Raw genomic sequence first — 25,311 nt, 5'->3', positions numbered from 1 at the left:
AAGGAAGATACGAAAGGAGGGTACGAGTTTACGGAAGAAGGCGTCTCGCGCTTTAAAAGGTGGGATATAAGATATAAAGAGTAACCGTTTGCGCTGTAGTCGAGCTTTGTTCTGAGCTAAGAAATGAATTTGTTTTTTTTTTCCTACAGCGCCCTAAGAACTCAGGGCCATCGATATGGCCAAAAGCTCAGTAGAAAAGGATTTCAGGGTAAAAGAAAAATAGAAGAGTTCAAGCATAAACACACCTAGACCGCGACTTCAGAGGTTGACTCAACCAGAGACAGCAAATGCTGAAAACAGCGACTTGCGAGAAAGATTGGAGGACAAGACAAACTTTAATCGGTAAGTGATTACCAATTATTTAACAATAAACAAGCTTTTTGTTATTTTTAAAATCATTATAGGTAATCACATCTTTACAGCTGTTAAGAGAGAAATCCGCACTTGAAAAGCATTTGAAAGAAGTTGAACACTCATCCCCGGGCCACCGCGGGCTGGCTCTGTCTCACAGAAACATCAGCAACGCCATATAAAGAAGCTGGTACCAAAACCTCTTTTTTATCTGAAAGCTAAGAATAACCTGGATTAAAAGCGTTGTATATAACAATAATAATCATTTATGTTTTTATTAGGGAAAGATTGCACCCCTCAACCGGCCTGTACCGGCCTTGAGAAGTACCCACAACCCAAAAAATTATTAATGCAAAATAAACTCAACAAGATGAAGATACTCAGGCACCCAGTCTAAGTGATAAATGGTCTTGAAGATACGCATCCAACCAAAGTGATAGCAACTACTCTTTAGCCAAATAATAGCTCAGGTTCTTTGACAAATTTCAAATCGAACATGGAAAAAAAATCAGAATCACCCCTCTCAAACGCTCAATATACCACACAAAGGGAGAGGGATAAGCAAACACATCTCAAGGCACAAATAGATACCTTTATTCTGATCCTCCAGGCCCATTTCCATAGCCTCAAAACACTCCTCCACTCCTCGAAAGCTTGTGAAACCACTTGGATGCCATTACGGATTGCAAAGCATTCTGGGAGATCGGGGGTGGGGGAATTCACGAGGGGAGGGCAAGTCAACACTCCTCTTCCCAAAGTCAGACGTTTTTTTTTATAGTATTTTCACCCTAAAGCCAAACAAATCAATTCCAGGTCATACAAATTATTTTCTTATCTAGGCAAAGCCAAACGAGAAAAAAAAATCATGAATCCACCTTTGCTTCCAAATAGCCATTAGCATAGCACTCAATAATGCCCAATAGACTTCATGATGCCCTAAGGCACTTTAATCCCAATATTAACAGCTGTATTTTTGGAGCAACAATTAGACTTCGCACCATCATTTCTATACTTTTGTAGAACGGCGCAATAAAAAATACAATGGAAATGCAAATAAGTTTGGAAATGGCCCTGAATTCTATAGTTTAGCCGATTTTTTATGAAAATACAAGCACCATCAATTTGTTATCGCATTAGAACAGCGACGAGGGATTAAAAGTGGGACCGCAAAGCACTGTTTGGAAAGCTAGGATACCTCTGACTAGGTGCAGCAGTGTTTGGCGGGATGTATAAAACTCTGTTTTCGGCCTGTTTTTTTTTTTTTTTTTTTTTTTTTTTTTTTTTTTTTTTTTGTAAATTCATCTTCAAAATAGCCACCACAAATTTCCCTCAGTGATGACACAGGCCTGTGGAGAATCAGAAGAATGTATCCAGCATGCCCCGCGGTCGCACTGTGTTGATGTTATCAACTTCGGAAGGTGGTGAGACATGCATTTTCTATGCATAATGTGAGAATTTCTGCTTATACAAATGGTCGAAGAATACGAACTCGCTCAATAGGAGTATTCATTTAGCTACGGGAGGTATGCCTTTAGGTCTTCTCTGTACCAAAGGGTCCAGGGATGAAGTCTCCGCCAAGTTGACTGCACGTGTCGAATTGTTGGACGACTCGTCTTTCGACTTAATTTTGACCGATGGATCAACTGGAGCCGATTGTTTGGAAATAATCGCCGAGAAACTGGGATTAACAGAGGTGAATGTTGCTTTCTAATATGTTTTACATTCTTTAAAGGGCGAAGGATTTTAAAGAAATCAAGATTTTGCGCCTTTGTTGACTTTCCCTGGTTCACCATAGAAAGAGAAAACTCGCGCGACATGTCATATATTTACTTAATTTCCTTGAAGAGGACTTTTCGTCTTATATTATTCAATTTCTTTGATTTTCTCATGAACTGGCCAGAACCAAATTAAATTCAAAACCAGGTATCTAATTTATACTGATTATAAGTATTTTATTTTTATGGACGCTTGTGTATCCAAACAACTCGAGCGACAAGAACCAAACCTGCCCTTGCACGAACTTCATGTTTCTAGTACTTGACCCAATTTCTATGAGACTGTTATGTTTTCTTCGTATGGAATTCATTTTGGACTCATCATACGTGATATGTTCTTAAATGTGCCTTGTTAAAACCTTTCGTTTAAACCTTTTACACCTCTTTACACCTCAATAGCTTGCTGCCATACGATTATAATAATAACCACAGTTTGTTTATTTTAAAAATCATTAGTTTTTACCATTTTTGTTTGAGCGCAAAGGCCGCTATGATAACTAAACCCTTTTTGATGAATATGAGTTTCTACAATTCCACGTTTTTTTGTTCTTTTTGTTTTTCTTAAAGCATCATTCCTGAAATGAGTTTCATTCTTAAGATAACTTATATAATTGATGACCATTCACTATCTGTCTCCATTTAGCTTTTGGTTGTACACTAATGGAATTTTGCCATTATACCCGTGGAAGTGAAACAAAAAATGAGAGTTGTGAATAAAGTACTAATTGTTTTTTATTGCTTACTAAAAAGTTTGATATCATCTCTATCTTTTGCCATGTACATTCACTGTTGTCTAAGGGGGTAGGGTGAAGGAGAACGATGTCTTCCCCCTCCCAGGTTCATGATGATTTTAGTTTCTCTTGTCATCTTGTCATATTGTCCTTTTTTATGTCACACTTTAGTTTAAAAAACTCAAATAGATGACATCTTATAATTTCCCAGGGGTATTATCTTTTCAAGGTCAAGCACATTTCAAAGTATGATTTCTTCGACCTTTTGTGTCGCTATCAAACTCTTCACTTTTTCTTCTATGATGATAAATGTTTATGTAAATGTGATAGTTACGAGTCAACATTCGTTGTTGTTTTACTGAAAATGTGAACATTAAAAATACACCACAGGCATACCCTGGAAGTGATATATGCGTGTACTGGAAGTAGGCATCACAGCAAATACTAACTGTTTCATAACACAACACAAGATCTTACTACAGTATATGAGATTTTGCCCAAAAAAGAATTTCTATCGAAAGGTTCCTTATAATATGAAAAGCTGGCTGCTTACACTGTGGTGATGGATGTTTTTTTGTTTTTGTAGACTGCATACTTTGGGCTCCAGTACAGAAAGAAAGGCGATGACTGGTGGTTGGATCTTGCTAAACCTGTTGCCAAGCAACTTAGTAACCATGGCAGGATTGCTGCTGTTGTGACGTTAAAGTTCAGAGTAAAATACTTTGTGTGTAATGCATACTCACTACAAGAAGAAATAGCAAGGTATTATTCCTTTTTACCCCCTTTTGTCATTGTATATAACAGGGTGTGGCTAGGGTCCCTTTTTTAGACAAATAATAAGTGAATTTATAGATAAAACAGTTAAAAATGGTCAGTGGAAATATATTCACTGACAATTACTGTAAATATTACTCCAAACTCAGTGCCACGAAAAATATTGTGAACTGTTCTGACATGTTTTTTCTCTGAAATTGAAAGTGGGTGAATGACAATTGTAAAAATTGTGCTTCGCCAAAAGTGCATGTGTTTTTGCCATTCATCTTGGGATGAGGCCAAAATATTATATCACCCTGACGACAGGGTTATGCAAACGTGTTGGAAGCTTTGGAAACCCACATTTTCTAAGGCTCTTGATAAACTAGACTTCAAACTCTACTGTTTGTTTAATGTTAATGGCTATTTATCACTACCCAGGTATCTGTATTACCTTCAGTTGAAGAAGAATGTATTGGCAGGGCTGCTTCTCTGCGATGAGCAAGCAGCTGTTGTGTTGGCATCTTACATTGCACAAGGTGACTTTGCATATACACCTATTTCAATAAAGGTTGTCAGTGCAAATGGCAATTGGCAAATGGTATGACCAAAAGTAACCATGCGTCTTGAAAAATATGGATAAATCAAGGTTGCAAATGCTGGACTTTATATTTTTTTCATTAATTTTACGAAAAGTTAGTACCCATACGCCAGTTGCTATTTGCCATTCGCCATTTGCACTGACAACCTTTTGTGAAATAGGTGTATACTTTTATTTGACCTGATTGAACTACTATAGAAAATTTTTACAAAAATGTGAAGTACGTCTTTGACCTCTTTCAAATAAAGAAACATACAGTACTGTAGACAATCTAAACTCAAAGTTATCACACTTAATGGTCTATCATCAAAGATGCATTGTAATTGGTTGCCATGCTTAAAAGGCTTCAGGTTATAGCCAATCAGTAGGAGAAAAGGCTGGATTTTGCCTTGGCAAAATGGCAAATGACCAGAGCAGAAAGTGTTTTTGGCTATGACTTAGAGTGTGACTAACTAGAGTGTGATTTGACTTAAAACAGTTATTTCTCTCACACCCATGGTCTCTGAGTCAACTTTATTGTGACACAGTCCATTCAGGCTTATGGAATAAATTTATTATATTTAACTAGTAAAATAAAATTTTATGCATAGCTTTTGTCAGCAGTGAAATGTGTACATGTATAATAATGCCATACCGTAAAAGAAAAAAAATTGTGAACTTTTGAACCTTACATGGGATTGTTTTCAAAAAACCTACATCATACCAGGAAGAAAGAATGGATGGTATAATATTATTATGGAGGCATTTCTGTTCTTGATAATGTGCAGTTGTGTCCTTGTTGAGTATTTTGGAAAGAGGTAGACGATCAGGTATGTGTTTGGGAGTTTAGGTGTTTGGGTCAGGGAAGATACCATTTACTGTAATAAGCTTTACCTGTCTTTTTACAGCTGAGTTTGGTGATGCTGATGAAGAGAATCACCATAACTATGCTAAGGATTTTGTTCTCCTTCCCTGTGTAAGTCTTTCCCATAGTAACACTACTCTAATATATTTTCAGTAAGTTTGTATCAAGTTTGAGTAAGTGTAAATCCAGAAGTGAATTTTAAGATTGTGAGAGTTCACTGCGCGTCACACGCGACTGACCTTTTTATAGTTTTCTCTGCATGTAGATAATGTTCAGACTGATCCAAGAAATTTACATTGTCATGAGTGTGAGTTAGTGTGTAAGGCAATATCATGAGCTTTTTAATGACCATGGGTCAGCATCTCCAGAAGTAATTATAAAGCAAAATAGAAAACAGTTGTTTATGTTTATGTTTATTTCCTTAGACATTGGTACCAGTCCATACCCAGAATGAGCTGAGTCAGCAGGTGGGCAAAATGTTTAGTATAAAAAAAGATAGTTTTCTGCTGTTCCTCTGTCTGTCTGGAGCATCAATATTGTTTTGGTTTTCCAAATAAACCTTTTTAACTTGGGAGTAAAAAGGAGGGATGAATTTGTCTGCCATAGAATTTGAGTACTGTTGTTACAGATGAAACACTTTTTATTGATTTCATACGAACTTTATTTTGAAAATTTGGCGAGTAAGTATGCAGCTGCTTTGTCTCATATTATCTTTGTTCTACAAAGGAGTTCTTTTGTCTCTATTCTTCTTGCTCTTTGTGTCGAGGTGCGGATATTGTTCATTTGCCCAATCAAATTGCAGCTTGTAAGAGCTGCATACTGACTCACTTTGGCTGAGAAACTTTAAAACACTTTTTTGCCCACAGATTAAAGAACTTCACACAAACCTCAGGTATGTTTAATCCATTTGCAGTAGTTGTCTACATTATCTATAACAAAAAAGACTTTGTACATTAGATAAATCTGTGACAGAAGTCATTATCCTAGGGTTTACATTTTTTGCTTTTGATTCTTGTGAAGAATGACTGTGTTCGCAGATTTAAAAATGGGACCAGGTTTTTCGGGCTCATGTTTTTCTTTAAATACCTGTATTTTGATCTCAACATTCATAAACGATTTAGACAATACCACAGAACTTATCTTGTATCACAATAGTAGCATCACAATTTTCAGATTTTACTTCCTTATTCTTTCAAAAAGTTTGTGGGTTCCAGCCCATCTTCCTATTGTTGTCCTCCCCCAAGAGGGTGAATTATTCATGTGCTCTGTAAGTATATTTTGATTTATCAGAGGCCTTAGTGCTCATGATGCAGAAATGGAGTTCATTCGTCTTGTTCAGCAACTTGAAGGTTATGGGGACGAGTATTATCCTGCCAAGGTAATAATGTCTGCAATGTTTTAAGATTGACATTTCTTATCACAAAGCATTATGGGCACTTTTAGTAACTACTGTATTTGTTCCTGCACTGGTAGTGGTAATATTGGTGTCCATTGTTTTTGTAGGACAATAATGGATACGTTCTACTTATTGGAGCAACATTTCTTGGCATAGTTATACGTCACCCACATGGCCTTCCACCAGTCTATTTCAAGTAAGCTGGGCACAATCTTCTATAGGAGTTTCTGCACCAACACATTCTTTAAAGCTTTGATAGCCAGATCATGGCTATCAATAAAAAAAAATATATTTGATCGTGCTGGAAAATGAAAATTTGCATTTTTCTCAATATTTACACATCATTAAAGAGATTTTCTCTCATTCTACTTCTCAGATGGCCTGATATTGTACGAATCACTCATAGTAAAAAGTATTTCTGTATTGAAACCATCAAGTCATTGAATACTATCCAGTTTGAAATGGTAAGTATGTGTGTGAATCATACTGTTAGCCGCTACAATTCCTCATGCTCAATTTTGATAATTGCCTTGCTTTGTTATATAGGAAAATATAATTATAACATAAATAATTACACTCCAATTGAATTTTTCATTCCTTTCAATGTTAGAAACCTTTTCGAATTACTGTCTTGTCTTGTTCAAATTACTGTCTTGATTTATTTATAACAATATAGCAATTGTTTCAAAAACACTGATTGTTGATATATCCTTCTTTATTGTTTTGATGTTGTAGGAAAGCAGGGAAATGGCAAAGTATGTTTGGAAAATGTTTGTGGGACACCACAGGTTCAGGCGCATGAATGTAACCAGAACTCCTCTGGAATCTGAACGCACAAGGTCAAGAATGAATTAGTTTTGACACCTTATCATTTTATGGTTTATAGAGCTCTTATTTATTTGGTAAATATTTATCTTTACAGGCCTCCCAAAGCTATGAAGATTGCAAGACAATTAACCCTAAAAAGAGTAGATAAAGTAAGAACTATGCGAATATGTCATTAAATTGGATTGATCATGACAGACTTCCAAATCACATAATTTTTCTTACTCCTAAACATACCTAGGCTGATGGTGTTAACGAGATTCAAGTGAATGGCAAAGTTGATAAAGCACAATCAACAGGTAAGTAACAGCAAGGACAAGTGATATCTGGCAGCCAGATGATTGCTTTTGTCATTGTTATTGTTTTTGATTGTTCCAAGCAATACTAAGCCAGCTTGTATTTTCTAGATATATTAAATCTCATATGCTTCATGAATAAATTTAAGAACATATTTGTACATCTGTAAATTGTTACCAGATTCTAACTGCTACAGTATTATCAAATTTGAGGATACATATTTATTCAATAATTATTACTTTTCACTATTATCAAGGCAATGCAAAGGTACCGTAAGGTGTTGTTTGATACTAACAACTGTGCATTACTGTATCTTAGGAGGAATTGTCAATCCCGTGTTTGATGATGCAGGAGACGCAGACAATGAACTGAACTCTAGCGAAGAGGACATCACGCAAGCTACTGCAACTAGCTTCCAAACTGAACCAATTATCCATAGAACTTACTCAAATGATAAAGGCATAATACCAAGACCATTGTCATCTTGTATCCCTGTGAGGGATGTCAGTGAGTCAATTGAGAGAGTTTCTGACAGGCCTGTGTCGGTTGACTTTTCATCCATTCAAGAAGGACGCCCAATCATGCCTGTGCAGGCAGCTCATAAGGGAGCGGGAAGCTCGGTGTCCGTTGACTCAGGGCATCCTCCTGGATCTATGGAATTCACAAATGGTGGGGCCTCACTTAATAACCTTGACGAAATTGAGGATGGAAATCCAATGGTAGAACAGTCCTTAGATGTAAATGCCACCACAGTTTATGAAACCACACCTGTATATCAGTGAGTATAAGCAAGCTGCATTGGTTTATTTGATTGTTTATCTACACTTTTTACAAGAAATATGCAATTCAGATATTTTCCATCTAATATTCTTATATCCCTTATCTGGATATTAAAGCAAGAAAAACCATTAACTTTTTCTAAAACTCCAGCATCTTCTACAGCATGCCCCTCTTGAAATCGCATCTTACTCATCTGAGAAACCAGAGAGCCCAGACATAATCTCCTGCCCATCAGGAAATCGAGCATTCTTAACTACAGTACTCTCCTCCATGTTTTGACCCTCTGGATGTTCAAGCAAGAGTACTATTACACCCCTCTGGAAATCCAGCATTATCTATCATATACCCTCCTGGAAATACATAATCTTTGACTATACACCCCTTCTGCATTCATTTCCATCCTTGCATTCTCAATACCATTATTGGTCAAAGCTCCAACGGTGAAGGGGGTTTATGGTGGTGTGGGAAAACCCACCCCTGTTGTAAGTCACGTGATAATGCTCATCTATTGATGTATTAGACCTACTCGACCTCAATCCCTGAACCTGGAGTTGATGGAGATCAACGCGGATAACTCTAGCGTGGTGACGGGCCATACTAGTGGGTACAGCACCTCTGCTGACTCAGATGAGGAACCCTCAGCGCACGAACAGAGCAGCCCTGAGATACCTTTGTCACGAGAACAACAGGTAGGGGCCTATAGTGTTTAGTACATTGGACAGACTATTGTATGTATAGTACGTTTCACAAAACAAACGTTGCGCTGAGAAGCCCAAGAGCAAAATAAAGGGGGACCATAGTATGTATAGTGCATTGGACAAAACAAATGTTGCGATGAGAAGCCTAAGATACTTTTTATTACAAGAACAACAGGTAGGGGACTTTAGAATGTACAGTACATTGGACAAAACACTTGTTGTGCTGAGAAGTCCCGACTATAGTATGTATAGTAGTGGACAAACCAATTGCTTTGCTGAGCACCCCCTACTATCACAAGAGCAACAAAACTTTATTAACTGGCTCTGTGGAATTCCTATGTACAGTACATTTCTTTTTTTTTTTTTACTGAATTTTGTGACAAAAAGTTGTGACAAAATAAAACATGAAAATTTATCGGTTTATGGAAACCCATGCCACCTAAAAAACCTTGTACAGTATCAACAAGCCGTTTCCAAAATCCATAAGTGGACACACTGTACCATATTGATGTAATCTGCCACGTCTTTAGCTTGCAGAGCTTGAGAAGATGCTTGCGGAAGGCCAGGTTTACACCGAGTACCAGAAGACGTCTAGAAAAAGCGAGGTAAGTTATTTGGTAACATGGAGTTTACCTCTAAGAAGTCGATCAATATAATGTTGTCAAGGTTGCTGCAAATACAAAATTTGTGTACTTTGCCAAAGAGGTTCCGAACTGTAGTATTGATAAGGAAAATGAGGGAGCTAGAGGGTAAACATCTTTATCCGTTAAGAGTTATGTGTGTGTGACACTGGCTTCGCTTTTTTTCTTCTACTGTCTATCTGCCTATAAATTGTATCATAATACTTATTGTTCAGATTGTTTTAGCTCACGCCCTTCCTAAGGGAACCATCTATTATTATAGAGTAGAGGAATGTTTGGAACAGGGGCTAACAATTTTTTTTTAACAGACTCTTGGCCTATCCACTGGGCAACTCCCGACTAATGCAGACAAGAACAGATATCAAGATGTTCTACCATACGAGGTGCTGTATCTATCACACGGGGAGAGACCAAATATTCCAATATTCTCATTCACAACGCTTTATCCATCATCTTTTTCTCCATATATGTAATAGTCTGCGGGTATTTGAAACATGCCATGACATATTTACATTCATGTATCTGTTTTGAGCATCCTGCATTATTAGTATTCATTTATCTGACTTGTCTTGTAGGAAACTAGAGTTCATCTGAATCCTCGACACAACGGCAGCAATAGTGATTACATCAATGCTAATATAATTCGGGTGAGTAGAGTAACTCCCGTAACTCTGTTGAACACACGCATCAGATGCAAAACCAAAAGGTGGGCTCAGTCACAGTTTTGGTCTAGAATTTAGTCCGACCAAGAACAAGAAAATTAATAGATGAACCTCCAAAAAAATTCTAAATGACACCCCTATTATGGTCTAAAATCCAGACGACAGAATGTTTCGATATTTCATGGAAAACATTTTCTGGTGACACGATGCTGGTACTGGTGGTGTTAGTAATAATAATTGTGGTTGTGTTAGTAGTGGTACTGGTGCTGTTAGTAGTGGTAATTGTAATGGTGACATGATGCTGGTAATGGTGATGCTTGTAGTGGTAATTGTGGTGGTGACATGATGCTGGTACTGGTGGTGTTAGTAGTGGTAATTGTGGTGGTGACATGATGCTGGTACTGGTGGTGTTTGTAGTGGTAATTGTGGTGGTGACATGATGCTGGTAATGGTGATGCTTGTAGTGGTAATTGTGGTGGACACATGATGCTGGTACTGGTGATGCTTGTAGTGGTAATTGTGGTGGACACATGATGCTGGTACTGGTGGTGTTAGTAATAATAATTGTGGTGGTGACGTGATGCTGGTAATGGTGGTGTTAGTAGTGGTAATTGTGGTGGTGACATGATGCTGGTAATGGTGATGCTTGTAGTGGTAATTGTGGTGGACACATGATGCTGGTACTGGTGGTGTTAGTAATAATAATTGTGGTGGTGACGTGATGCTGGTAATGGTGCTGTTAGTAGTGGTAATTGTAATGGTGACATGATGCTGGTAATGGTGATGCTTGTAGTGGTAATTGTGGTGGACACATGATGCTGGTACTGGTGATGCTTGTAGTGTTAATTGTGGTGGACACATGATGCTGGTACTGGTGGTGTTAGTAATAATAATTGTGGTGGTGACGTGATGCTGGTAATGGTGGTGTTAGTAGTGGTAATTGTGGCGGTGACACGATGCTGGTACTGGTGGTGTTAGTAGTGGTAATTGTGGTGGTGACACGATGCTGGTACTGGTTGTGTTAGTAATAATAATTGTGGTGATGACATGATGATGGTGCTGGTGGTGTTAGTAGTGGTAATTGTAATGGTGACATGATGCTGGTACTGGTGGTGTTAGTAATAATAATTGTGGTGATGACATGATGCTGGTAATGGTGATGCTTGTAGTGGTAATTGTGGTGGTGACATGATGCTGGTAATGGTGATGCTTGTAGTGGTAATTGTGGTTGTGACATGATGCTGGTACTGGTGGTGTTAGTAGTGGTAATTGTGGTTGTGGCGTGGTGATGGTTCTGGTGGTGTTAGTAGTGGTAATTGTGGTGGTAACACGATGATGGTACTGGTGGTGTTAGTAGTGGTAATTGTGGTGGTGACATGATGCTGGTACTGGTGGTGTTAGTAGTGGTAATTGTGGTGGTGACATGATGCTGGTTCTGGTGGTGTTAGTAGTGGTAATTGTGGTGGTGACATGATGCTGGTACTGGTGGTGTTAGTAGTGGTAATTGTGGTTGTGACATGATGATGGTACTGGTGGTGTTAGTAGTGGTAATTGTGGTGGTGACATGATGCTGGTACTGGTGGTGTTTGTAGTGGTAATTGTGATGGTGACATGATGCTGGTACTGGTGGTGTTTGTAGTGGTAATTGTGGTGGTGACATGATGCTGGTAATGGTGATGCTTGTAGTGGTAATTGTGGTGGTGACATGATGCTGGTACTGGTGATGCTTGTAGTGGTAATTGTGGTGGTGACACGATGCTGGTACTGGTGGTGTTAGTAGTGGTTGACGTGATGATGGTACTGGTGGTGTTAGTAGTGGTACTGGTGGTGGTGATGTGATGATGGTACTGGTGGTGTTAGTAGTGGTAATTGTGGTGGTGACACGATACTGGTACTGGTGGTGTTTGTAGTGGTAATTGTTGTGGTGAAACGATACTGGTGCTGGTGGTGTTTGTAGTGGTAATTGTGGTGGTGACATGATGATGGTACTGGTGGTGTTAGTAGTGGTAATTGTGGTGGTGATGTGATGCTGGTACTGGTGGTGTTAGTAGTGGTAATTGTTGTGGTGAAACGATACTGGTAGTGGTGGTGTTTGCAGTGGTGATTCCCTTACCTCCCTTGGGATGGTAGTGACGAAGTTGTGGTGGTGACATGATGTTGGTGGTGTTGATGGTTATGGTACTTGTGTTAACTCATGGTCATTCTTAGAATAAGGATGGTAGTAGTGTGGGAAGTGGACTGTTTATGGTAGTGGTAAAGTGATGGTGACGGTAATGTTTATGGCAGTGGTAATGTGATGGTGGTGGTAGTGGTTATTATGTGATGATGATGGTAGTTTGTAATGTTTATTGTAGTGGTAAAGTGGTGACTATAATGGTAGTGGTGGCGAGGATGCTGCTCCCTTACCACCCTCTGTGGTTGATGATTGATGTGTAACCTCATATTCATGTAACCAGATAAAGGTCGGCCGTGATATATATCGATACATCGCCGCGCAGGGGCCCATGACCAACACCTTGAACGATTTCTGGCAGATGATATGGGAGCAGAATGTGCATGTGGTTGTCATGGCAACCGAAGAAAAGGTACATCGTGTTGGACAGTCCAAAAAATATGTACGTGTTTAGACAACTTTTAGGTCCGTAAGATGCGCATTGTCAGAAATACGGCATTAGTTCTAAGCGCTCCCACTCGAATATGCGACCGAAAGAAAATAGGCCCCTGGGCATTTGCTGTACAACCTTGCATGAGTCGATGGACATGATCATTTCGGGTACAGCCCTAGTCCTGTGAATTTTAACAGGTCAAGAACACGGATTAAATAAAACATCTATTAGGTTCTTAAAACATCTGATTTCTATACCTTCCTTCGAATTGGTGGAATTAAACACCATATTTTGAAAATAAGCTTGGCAAGAGTTTTCCACCGTCTGACAACCAATAATCGTTCTACTGTTTGTGAGAGATTTCCAACTTGTTTTACTTCGCCCATTACTTGTTTTTATGTATTCCTTGTTTCTGAAATAACTTATCTGAATAACTTGAATCTTTTTGTGTTATTTTTGCTTTAGTCTGCCAGTAGTTGTAACTGTCATCGCTACTGGCCTGAGGAAGTAGGCCAAGCCGAAGACTTCGGTCACGTCCGAGTATTTACCGAAGACATTCGAGACTCTTCGCCGTACAAAACTCGACGCTTCCGTCTCCAGCACATGCCAACAAAACAACAGCGGACTGTGTATCACGTGCAGTTCACGGACTGGCCCGACCACAGGGTTCCCGATGACCCAACGAGCTTTCTTGGTATGATGCGGCACTATTCATTTATACGCGTATTCTCCGTCTGATGTTCTTTATCTTTCTCCAACGCATCTCGCATTGAATATTGAAATCCGTTATTATTTTGGAAAAGTAATGATTCATGCATTGTTTCATACTCAAGCGACAGAATAAAGCTGTTAAATCCTCGGGGACCCAGGGCGACGCGGAAACAACGTCAAGCGTACTTCCGCTTCTGGTGTCCGCGTCGCCCTGGGTCCCGGAGATGAAGTTGTTATTGAAGAGATTGTATATCACAGTCATTTTAATATGACCTTTTTTTACTAAAATGTACTTTATTAATTTTTTTATTGCAATTGAAGAAAAAAATCACCCGTCGGAACGAGGACTAATGATGGTGCATGTGTTTTTGCTCTATAGAGTTTTTAGACCAAGTGGAATCCCTGCGTCAGCGTACAAGTACAACTCGTTCTTCCGTCCACGAGAGCAAACCGCCTGTCCTGGTGCACTGTACGGCCGGGGTAGGACGCACTGGAGTCATCATTCTCACTGATCTTATGATCGCGTGCATACAAAATAACAAGGTAGACTGATCTTATGATCGCGTGCATACAAAATAACAAGGTAGACCGATCTACTGAGAAACCTGCCTATACAGGATAACAAGGTAGACCGATCTACTGAGAAACCTGCCTATACAGGATAACAAGGTAGACCGATCTACTGAGAAACCTGCCTATACAGGATAACAAGGTAGACCGATCTACTGAGAAACCTGCCTATACAGGATAACAAGGTAGACCGATCTACTGAGAAACCTGCCTATACAGGATAACAAGGTAGACCGATCTACTGAGAAACCTGCCTATACAGGATAACAAGGTAGACCGATCTACTGAGAAACCTGCCTATACAGGATAACAAGGTAGACCGATCTACTGAGAAACCTGCCTATACAGGATAACAAGGTAGACCTATCTACTGAGAAACCTGCCTATACAGGTTAACAGGATAGACCGATCTACTGAGAAACCTGCCTATACAGGATAACAAGGTAGACCGATCTACTGAGAAACCTGCCTATACAGGACAACCCCCTTGTTCTTGGTCGGACTAAATTCTAGACCAAAACTGTGACTGAGCCCACCTATTGGTTTTGCATCTGATGCGTGTGTTCAACAGAAAAAAAAGCCCCTATTCCAAGAAGTGTTCCCTAACCTATCTTTGGTACCCAGGGCATTATCCGCGTCCCCTTGGTTAGTGAAAAAGCCTGAGCTTTCACAACACCTTTATTTTTTGCAGCGCATTAATATTCATCATGCATTGGTTCGTCTTCGCCGACAGCGGATGCTTCTGGTCGCGAACTTCGGTCAGTATCGCTTCGTCTATTCAACGGTCATCCATTACATCAAGAACAGCCGCCTGATATGAGAAACCCTCACCCTGCGCCCCGCTGAGCTGGTCAGCGGTCACGCATCCAGACTTAAAAAATCGCAGACAGATTTCATCCTTAACTTATTATAAGAAAATATAATTTTTATTCGTTTGGCCGTTTTATATATCAATTTTCACGGAATATGCAATATCTTTTAGGTTTATTACATTAATAAAGTTTTATCATCAAATCATAAATATAATGAATAAAATACTTAAATTTTTAATATGCGAGAAAAAAATCTTATCGTTATGTAAATATCACACAACTTTCCGTAGCTTGAGTCTTTCGTACGTATTTCCTTCGCTTGTAGAGCTTGAATGGCAGCGCGACTGTTTAATTCCTCAATAAACTGAATTGAGCACTTGAAACATATGTAATCAGCCATCTGGCTGGAAGAGAGCAGTGAAAACAGCTGGGTAACCCCCCCCCCCCCCCCCCCCCCCCCGACTAAAGCCCTCACAACTAACGGAGGAAAACCCCGGGCCACCTGTACCCCCTTCAACGACCCCCGGGCTAGTCATCCGTCATGTTTAAATTCCCAATTTGGGAAACTGAAAGTTTAGCAATATTAGAATCCGTCGAGGACAAGCGAAACCGAGATTACCACCTAATATGCGTCCTTCAGTTTATATACCCTTTAACTGATGCGCTACATTCCAACGTGCTTCCTACAACAATACCGGATACCGAAGAGAGCATCTTTTACTGCTAATGCCATGGCAACCGCAGGAAAATTATTCATTTCCTTTTTTGATGGCCACGCCTTGGGTAAAATAATGTGAATGTGTAAAGTCCTGGTTTGATGGCCATGGTTTAAGTAATGTGAATGTGTAAGTCCTGGTTTGATGGCCATGGGTAAAGTAATGTGAATGTGTAAGTCCTGGTTTGATGGCCATGGGTAAAGTAATGTGAATGTGTTAGTCCTGGTTTGATGGCCATGTCATGGGGTCCTGGTTTGATGGCCATGCCATGGGTAAAGTAATGTGAATGTGTAAGTCCTGGTTTGAGGGTCACACCATAGGAAGCACATGTACCGCATTTATTCCTTTTAGCGAAGCCCCCATAGTTTAGAAAAAAAGTGGTGGTAACGATGGGATGTCTGTGTTTTCCATATGTCCGTTATCCGTCTGATGTTCCCTTCGCTTCTTTGATTAGTCGAAAAATGAATTCGCATCTTTGGTAAAAAAAATAATGGTGCAAAAGTGGGAACGCGCTTGTACTGGAAAAAAAAATCAATTTCCTTTAATTTTTTGCTAAACATAGCCTATAATACTATAAAAAAAAAATACGAACATGGAAAACAGAGCAAATTGCGAAAAAAACGCTGAATGGGAAATTTGAAACAATGGCGTAAAATAGTCCCATATTTGGGCCCTTCAAAAACACCCCAGCTGGGAATCGCACCCAGTCCACACGGCCTGTACACAGTCGCGTATGCTCTTTTACACCACTGAGGTTTCGTGTCGGCCATGTCAGGGTAGACAAAAGTGGGAACGCGCTTGTACTGAAAAAAAAAATCAATTTCTTTTATTTTTTTGCTAAACATAGCCTATAATACTATTGAAAAAAAAAACAGAAAATACACAAATACGAACATGGAAAACGGAGAAAATTGCGAAAAAAACGTTGAATGGGAAATTTGAAACCAAACGAAACAAAATAAAAGCAGTGGCAACATTGCAGCATATTTTCTGCCTAAAGTCGAAAAAGCGATAAATGGTTTGGCCAAAATGTTAAATAAAACGCAGTGGAGGTTTGCTATAGCAACATAACGTCAATGTTTTGGGAGCATTTCAAAATTAACTGTCAAAATGGACCAATAAAAATGATATTAGCAAAAGGTTCCTCTCGACAAGGTTTCGGGGGTCCGGCCGTCACCAAATGACATCGTATAAAACCAAGCTTGGCAGATGTCACGAAGGTGTGCAGGCGGGTGCAGCGAGATGGTAATTTGATGTGTGACATCGGCTATGACGTCATCGAACACAATAACGTTGCACGAGATAATCAAAAGAAAAATATCTACAACTTGTAGATGACATAAGTGTGCGAGAATCATCCAGAAACATCTTACAGATATATAATTATCTTAAAGTAATACATTCCGTTAACGTTACGAGTGGTTGGTAATCTTTATATTGAAATTATAGGACAAAAATAAGCAATGTTGTGGTATGGAGTTCCGCCGTTAGGAGTGCCTAAATTTATATATTACAGATTACAGATGATGAAAACAATCTAGGGAGCATTCAATAAGATATCGCAAAAACATTATTCAATTCAAACGCGATCGAACAAAAAAATCTGGGGCCAGATCACAAATAAATTGAAAATGTCTTGGGACCAATCCAAGGGTCATGGGACCACACAATATCGCCAAAAAGTATTAAAATTAAGGGGAGATTCCTATCAAAGAAGTGCCAAATTTGGGGTTTGTATTTAAAAAGTGACTATTTCACTACAATTGGTCAGATTTCCATAAAACTTGGTACAAATGTTCTCAATAAGATTATCTACACCATCATGTAATTATATGTGAATACTAATGAGCCCCTGGTTAAATATTAACTCTCAAAGGGAATATTTCAAAACGCTTTATTAAAACTGCCCCCACCATTTTTTACACTTTCTATTTACATTGAAGGCTTTATATTGCATACACACATCATGGACATAAGGAAAAAACACCTATGGGACAGTTTGTTGATAAGCCAATTCTGGTTACCATAGCAACCAAAACCTCTTCATGAAGACTTATACTGGTATATCACAGGCTAGGTTTAAGTTTTTTGAAAATGCTCCCATAGGTTTGTAATATGGACTATACACTACAATTCTTCCAAATTTGAGTAAAACCGTTAAATACCTGTCAAGATACTTAAGGGGGCAATACGGAAATTAGTGTATTTGAGAAATCAGCTCTTAAAGTTTGACAAATGAGTTTTGAAAGCAAAACCACGGTAGTTAGGCTTTATGCTTGGTATAGAATAAATTAGACTGCCATAGAATCACAATTTATCATCTACTTAATGATTCTTTGCCCTTTTCTTCCTCCTATGGCTAGTTGAGGGCCCCAAGTCATGTCCTAGCTCATTAAAGCCTCCTGCCTCATATGTTGTGCCTTCCCGTTCTAACCTAAGCTCTTCGTCCCTTTTCCTTGCCAAACTCCTTGCCTGTCTGTACTTCTTATGCTGGTCACTAGCCCTCTTCTCTGCCTTTTCTACTCTCTCCCTATCTCTTCTCTTACTCTCTTTCTCTGTATGACTACCCACTTCAATCCCCGCCCTTCTCATGATTTCATGCTTCCCGGTAGCACCCAGACTGAAGTGGATAGCCGCAGACCCAACAGCCATCTCCACTCTCTCCTTACCATGCCATTTATGCTTTGGGCACCTGGCCCACACCAAAGCATTCAAAGATTCATTGGCATTCTGGGTGTAGCCAGGGAGACACCTCGCCAACAGAGCAGGATCTGTTAGTCGAGTATAGATGGGCTCCAGGCACTTGATGAACACCGGGTCCAGGTGGTAGTCCTTGTCTTCACAAGGAAGACCTTTCTTATATTTGCACCAAGAGTTGGCTGGGTAGAACTGGTGTCTCTCCTTGTCAGGGATTTTGCTGCAGTGATACCAGGATGCTTTGATTGTATTTTGCATCTGAGCAATGGCTGCGTCTCTCTCTATCGGCGTATTTGCATTTTTATTTACATTGTCCCTGATAGCTTTTCCATAGTATTTTTTTAATTTTTCAATAGCATTCTTGGTCAGTCTGCCAGATCTCCCTTTCACAGGTTTGCCATCTTCTAACTTGTTTGAAGAAGTCTGGAAGTGATACAAGGCCTTGCCCATCCGTTTCTGGACATGGCCTATGCAGTCCAGCTTGACCACTCTGTTGCAGTCAGCACTTCCATCAAGGTGACTTGACTCCCATTCCACATAGTCCTCAGACTTGAGCCACTCCTTGTACTCTGTGCTTGCTCTGGACATTGACTCTAACTTGTTGCAGGTGTCACACACACCGTACTGGTCCCAAATAGAGTCGTAGGACTTAGAGTCCCCGTCGCAAATCATGTACTTGTACATGAGATTGAAGGAAAGACTCCTCCCCCACAACCTCTTTGCGCATTCCTTTTCCATACTAGGGCTAGACCCATCAAAGCTTCCAAGGCACTCATGTGACTCTACCCAGACCTCAAACTCATCACTTGGAAGTGTGTTCTTTTTTATGTCACAAGCATGGCAAGTCTTGGATAATACTTCAAAGTCCAGGACTTTGCCTGATGTAGAGGAGATCACAAACCCGACTGCATGGTTGTCTGTGAATCCCCGCTTTGACCATGTGCCATCAAAGCTTACAGGAATGCCCACATTCACTGATTCACTTTCAAGTGAGCCTAGTTCTTGCATGGCTGCTTCTCTAGCCTCTTTACAGTTGGCTTCAAGCACCTCAGCTGCAACTTCCCTTGTCACATTGTGTAAAAGTTTTTGGTGTTTATACCATGTGTTTATGGCCATTGTGAAGGGCATGTTCAAAAGCTCACATAATTTAGCTACCCCTTCCATACCAATGCCCATTTCGGAGGAAGCGTACACAATCCGCCTGTTGATGTCTTTGGCGTTGTTTGTCCTCGGAGCAGTCGCGTCACCAATGTGCTCTCCGGTATTCAAGAACTCCTTCATGTCACAATCATGGCATTGAACAAACAAACTGCTGCACATTCCACGCCTATTAGTGGTTATCTCTTTTAGTTCAAATTTACCTAGGTGGATATGGTAAAAAGTTAGGGGGTGGGGTGGTCCATCATACATAGCAGACAGTCAACACTGCAAGTACCATGGCCAAGGCATAGGGCTATGTGGCAAATGGTGGATATGGTGGAAATGGTGGATATTGTGAAAAGTAAGGGGAAGGGGTGGTCCATCATACACATATAGCAGACAGTCAACACTGCACGTACCATGGCCAAGGCATAGGGCTTGGTGGCAAATGGTGGAAATGGTGGATATGGTGAAATGTAAGGGGGAGGGGTGGTCCACCATACATAGCAGACAGTCAACACTATTATTATTACCATGGATCAAAGAAACGAGATCATTAACAGGGAAACTGCAAAATATATTTTTGACTGCACAAGAAAAAGATTTGAATGCCTAAAAGAATAAATGCACACCACGGATAATGACAACCTCCTTTTTATCTTAACTATTTGGAAAAACACCTGATATATAATCATGTATAAGGGTACCAAATAAAATATATTGATTGATTGATTGACACTGCAAGTATCATGACCAAGGTATAGGGCTATGTGGCAAATGGTGGATATGGTGGAAATGGTGGATATGGTGAAAAGTAAGGGGGAGGGATGGTCCACCGTACATGGCAGACACGTAGCACTGCAAGTACCATGGCCATGGGATAGGGCTATGTGGTAAATTGTGGATATGGCGGAAATAGTGGATATGGTGAAATTTAAGGGGGAGGGGTGGTCCACCATACATAGCAGATATTCAACACTGCAAGTACCACGGCCAAGGGATAGGGCTATGTGGCAAATGGTGGATATGGTGGATATGTTGAAAAGTTAGGAGGTGGGGTGGTCCATCATACATAGCAGACACATAGTACTGCAAGTACCATGACCAAGGCATAGGGCTATGTGGCAAATAGCGGATATGGTGGATATGGTGAAAAGTAAGGGGGAGGGGTGGTCCACCATACATAGCAGACACCTAGCACTGCAAGTTGCATGGCCAAGGTATAGGGCTATGTGGCAAATGGTGGATATGGTGAAAAGTAAGGGGGAAATGTGGTCCCCCAATACTTAGCAGATACTCGGCACTCGGAGTACCTATGACAAATGGTGGATTATGGTGGATTTCGTTAGAAGTTCTCACCTTAGAATGTCAACCGAAGCTGGCTTTTCAATTAATATCCTGTTTATTTTCTAAAATATCAATATAGAATTTAATGATATCGCCTTCAAGACAAACTGTGTTATATCTTCCCACTCAAATGATTTATCTTATAAATTAAGCCCATTATGAGGGGCTTTGGGGAGCTAAAAAATCGGAGGCTCCCATGTTTTGGTTTTAATCTGGTATTCGTACCGAGGCGTCGGGGCTTAACTGTGGCTGTGTGGGGTAATACAATGTGTGGTAATGGACGTTGGTGCGTGGGTTAAAGTGTGTACGCGTGGCTATTTTATATGGTGTATTGCATTTGGGGCTGTAAGGGTCGAAGTAGTGGCTATGTATGAGAGGTAGAAATAGGCTAGCAGTGAGATGTTAGGGGAGAACTGTGTGTTTGACCTTCGGAGGAAGGTGATTATTACATGTTGATAACTTCTTGTGATAACATATTGCGCCCATCAGTTTTTACCTCCCTTACCGCGTCTGACTAGCCGTTGATCTTGCTCCCTGACGATAAATCGAGGCTAGAATCAGTGTGGTGGCACATTTATTCCTAAGAGCTCTTATGATCTCTCACATTATCGTTTTGTTTCTGTGTGTTTGTGTATCTACTTTTATCAGCCCGCCAGGTACATACCATTCACTCCACTCGATTCTTCGTATTCCTGCCGTTTCTGCTGCCTGTACGTCCGCGAATTATTTTCGCTCTATATACGCCATCGCACACAAGCTCATCGCTTATCAATCACTATCTTAGAGCGCACATCCTCACACACGCTCTCGCTACACGACACATTATAACATCCCCGTACTCAAGGAGCCAACTGTCCTATACTTATATAACCATTATCTATCTCCTATTCGCCATCCATTTCTTTCTTTTATATCCTAACTGCACGCTTTCGGATATTATTATCACCGACCTTGTAATTCCACTTAATTTTCTACAAGCTCATATTACACTCCACAAGAAGTTATCAACAGGTAATTATCACCCTCCTCCGAAGGTCAAATACACAGTTCTCCCCTAACATTTCACTGCTAGCCTTTTTCTACCTCCCCTTAATAGCCACAACTCTTACCCCTACAGCCCCCAATGCAATACACCATATAGAATAGCAACACTTACACACTTTAACCCACGCACCAACGTCTAAACCAAAACTAAGTCATACATTCACAGGGACATTAAAGCAGACAATGCTCTAGTAACTTACTACAACAAAGATTTCAAAGCAATTTTGGTGGACTTCGGCAAATGCCAACATGTAAAGGATGCACGGCTGAAGCGCTTGTCGGCGGAGGTGTAGAGGGAGTACCACCTGAGGCACCCGTACATTGCGCCCGAGATTGTGAAAGGTATACGGTCTCCGTCAACCGAAAGCGATGGTTATTCTTTCGGACGTATTTGTGGCTCTGTTGGGGAAAAAAATTAGAACAGTACTCTTAGCAAGATCGCCTCTTAATGCACTAGAGAACAGTACTGGTTAAGACCAAAAATTAACGCGTTGTTAGTGTCACTAGGGGAGCACGACCAAAATTCTTGAAATCAGTGGTTGAATTTTTTTGGGGGGTGGGGGGGTCAATAATTTTCCTACAGTTTTTTTTAGGGAATTAGACCTCGCGTTGTCAAGATGTTGCATCTTTCGGTAACGGACTGTCAAGATGACTCATCTTTGGGCAGTTGTTTTAAACCCTTTTATAATTTTATAATGGGTTCGCACTGATTATTTGCTTTCCTCTCGGGCCAAGTTGTTGTCAAGATGTCCCATCTTTAGGCGACGAGACTGCAAAGATGTCTCATCTTTTGGCCAGTTGGCAGTTGCCCCCAAGGAAGCATCCCACCATTGTAACTTTTTTACTACGAAGCAAACATTGATTTTTTTTATCTTTGCCTTGCAAATCGAAGAATTGCGTTAATCTTTGGTCTAAAATACCATATTCCGATTGTTCCTTTTTGTTTGCTTGTTTGTAAGTTCGATCTAATTGCCTGACAAAAGAAAGTGTAAACGATTCGGACTATTTATCTTTTAATAGCCCACTTGCGGAAATTTGTATTCAGGGAGTAACAAAACATTAGTTTAGTTAGCTGAGAGACCTGATAAACTCTTTTTTAGTGAATGAAGATGAAATGTATTGTTTGAGTTGCTTATTAACCGCGAGACTGGATTTGGATATAACCAGAGCACTAGAATCACTACAGTTTGTTTTCCGTTTAGAGTGTCGTTAGAGCGGAAGTAAATAGGCCAACGTTGTTAGCGATATGGATCGATTCTCAAACTTTGCCGTTTGCCGCCCTATCTTCTCCTGGGATCCCACGCTCGTTCCATACTTGAGAATTAAGCTTAGCGGGACAAGTGGTTATGGAGAGGCTTTGTCGAGTTTACGAAACGCACCGCGTCCGTCTTGTTAGTTTCATTCGATTATGGACGATAGTCTGTTGGACGTGTATCAAATGGCAAAAGCTCGGTCAAAAGTGTTAATTCTGAGTGACGTTTTTCGCACGTATTTTCTTTGAGGGGATTCCGACCTACGGGTTCCACCCGCAGCTTAATTAACTTTTTAGTGCACCAAAGCTCCTCATCCCATGCAACTTACCAAAATGGGAAATTCCTTTGGAAGCATAGGCCGCTAGGTCTCCGAGAGGATTATGATATTGCTGTGTGCCTCGTTTTTTTAACGGATGCCCTTTTCAACCGTGCTGTTTCGAGATGCGAAATTCACAATCACAAATATTATTGATGCATGCGTTGCCTCGTTTTTCTAAGAATGCCTTTTTCTTCTAACCGTCTATACACTGTCTATATGCGCTAGGAAAATCGTGAAGTTAATGATAACCCAAGCAGTCACTTCTTTGTCAGTTGTCTAGGTGCGGTAGGAAAATCGTGAAGTTAATGATAACCCAAGCAGTCACTTCTTTGTCAGTTGTCTAGGTGCGATAGCTTGTAAAAGTGCCTGGAACAGTATAAAGGTTTGAGAGAAAATACTAAAAAGCCACGGCGAACAAAAATGCGGAAACAACCTATTTCAATCGTGCTGTTTCGACGTGCGAACAAAACAACAACAAATAATATTGATGTTTTACCTCGTTTTTAAGAATGTCATTTTGTTCAAACCTTCTATGTGAAAAATTTTGAAATGACAAGTGAAAAAGATATTGTTGTGTTGCCTCGTTTTTTTAAGAATGTCCTTTTGAATCATGCTGTTTCGCGATTCAAACGACACAACATATAACATATTAAGGCGCTGCTTAGTTTTTATTTTTTTGGATTTTTTTTCAAACCGTCCTTATGTACTAATGGAAATCGTAGTTTGGTAGAAAAAAAAGAAAAAGAAGGCCCTTCTAATAAGGCAATAATGGTAACACGATAGTTTGGATTATAAATATTTCCCGGTATAGGTGTGACGGCTCGTAAACGTGCCTAGAACAATACCTAGGAAATACTAATAAGTCGCGGCCAACAAAACGGCGGAAACTAGCTAAATGGCGAAAACCCCAGTCCTAAGTAATCAAATACTTTTTAAAAACATTTTTGTTCGCAAGTATTCTAGTATTTTTCACATTCATGGTGTATAAGCTTATCAGCGAGAAATCCGTCAATTCTATTAGACTTATTCGGGTTAAAAAGTGTCAAACAAATTCGTTAATGTTGCTAACTCTATTCCAGGAGACAACTGGCCACCTCAGCTCCCACGGTTACTCAGATACTCCCTTCGGCCGGCAAAACACGCCGAGCATTTCCCTGTCCCTGTATAGGTGCTCGTGCGTGGAACAGTAAACTAGGAATACTGATAGGTCAAGGGGAACAAAAAGGCGGAAATAACCGAAATGACGGAAACCGAAAATAATGTTTTCGGCAAGGGCTTTTGTATTTTTATTTACATTGAAACTTGCATACACCAGCTAGAAATACGTAAATCCTAATAGAGGCTTTTTCGTGTGAAAAAGTAATTTAGATTTTAAATTTTTTAATGTTGCTTTAATTTATCCCAGGGGCACATACTTCTACATAGCCCAAATACATTATGTGTGGCAGAGGCCAGAATGTATGCGTAGGAGATGAATCCAAGGTTTGAAGACTTCGGCCGCGAATAATTAATCAGCGGTAAGAACCTTTGGGAGCGGCCGCAAAGACCGCCGGGTCCCCAAATCGTCGTACGACCAGGCTGAGATTATCGACCAGAAGAAAGTTACGGGGGGGGGGGGGGGGGGGGGGGGGTGAATAGGGGTATGTAAATACGCCGATCCGCAACATTTTCGGGGCAAATCCGTGGATCCGCAGATATTTTTAGATCCGTTTGGTTTGACAGATAAACAATAGCATCGATTG

General features: G+C 40.1%; 1 protein-coding gene across 1 annotated transcript; it reads left to right on the top strand.

Annotated features, from left to right (window-relative positions):
• Positions 1-1,725: 1,725 nt before the first annotated feature.
• LOC5521288 (tyrosine-protein phosphatase non-receptor type 21) lies at positions 1,726-15,436 on the top strand. Its single transcript, XM_048724124.1, has 21 exons — positions 1,726-2,044; positions 3,444-3,619; positions 4,052-4,149; positions 5,099-5,166; positions 5,481-5,522; positions 5,922-5,947; positions 6,346-6,433; positions 6,559-6,647; positions 6,828-6,915; positions 7,187-7,290; positions 7,374-7,428; positions 7,518-7,575; positions 7,892-8,351; positions 8,874-9,042; positions 9,582-9,656; positions 10,001-10,075; positions 10,268-10,339; positions 12,811-12,939; positions 13,426-13,654; positions 14,051-14,214; positions 14,933-15,436. Exons 1-21 carry the CDS (start codon positions 1,877-1,879, stop codon positions 15,059-15,061), a joined length of 2,562 nt encoding a protein of 853 aa, XP_048580081.1. The 5' UTR covers positions 1,726-1,876; the 3' UTR covers positions 15,062-15,436.
• Positions 15,437-25,311: the final 9,875 nt, after the last annotated feature.

Source organism: Nematostella vectensis, chromosome 2 (assembly GCF_932526225.1).
Source record: "Nematostella vectensis chromosome 2, jaNemVect1.1, whole genome shotgun sequence".
NCBI lineage: Eukaryota > Metazoa > Cnidaria > Anthozoa > Actiniaria > Edwardsiidae > Nematostella > Nematostella vectensis.
The sequence above is the reverse complement of the archived record's forward strand: the minus strand, read 5'-3'. Positions and strand labels throughout refer to the sequence as shown.

Bases quoted from the DNA above. Each gene is read 5' to 3' on its own strand.
- LOC5521288 (XM_048724124.1), top strand. From the start codon at position 1,877: ATGCCTTTAGGTCTTCTCTGTACCAAAGGGTCCAGGGATGAAGTCTCC. The intron at 7,429-7,517 runs GTAAGAACTATG...AAACATACCTAG, and splicing joins CCCTAAAAAGAGTAGATAAA to GCTGATGGTGTTAACGAGAT. The intron at 10,340-12,810 runs GTGAGTAGAGTA...TCATGTAACCAG, and splicing joins TCAATGCTAATATAATTCGG to ATAAAGGTCGGCCGTGATAT.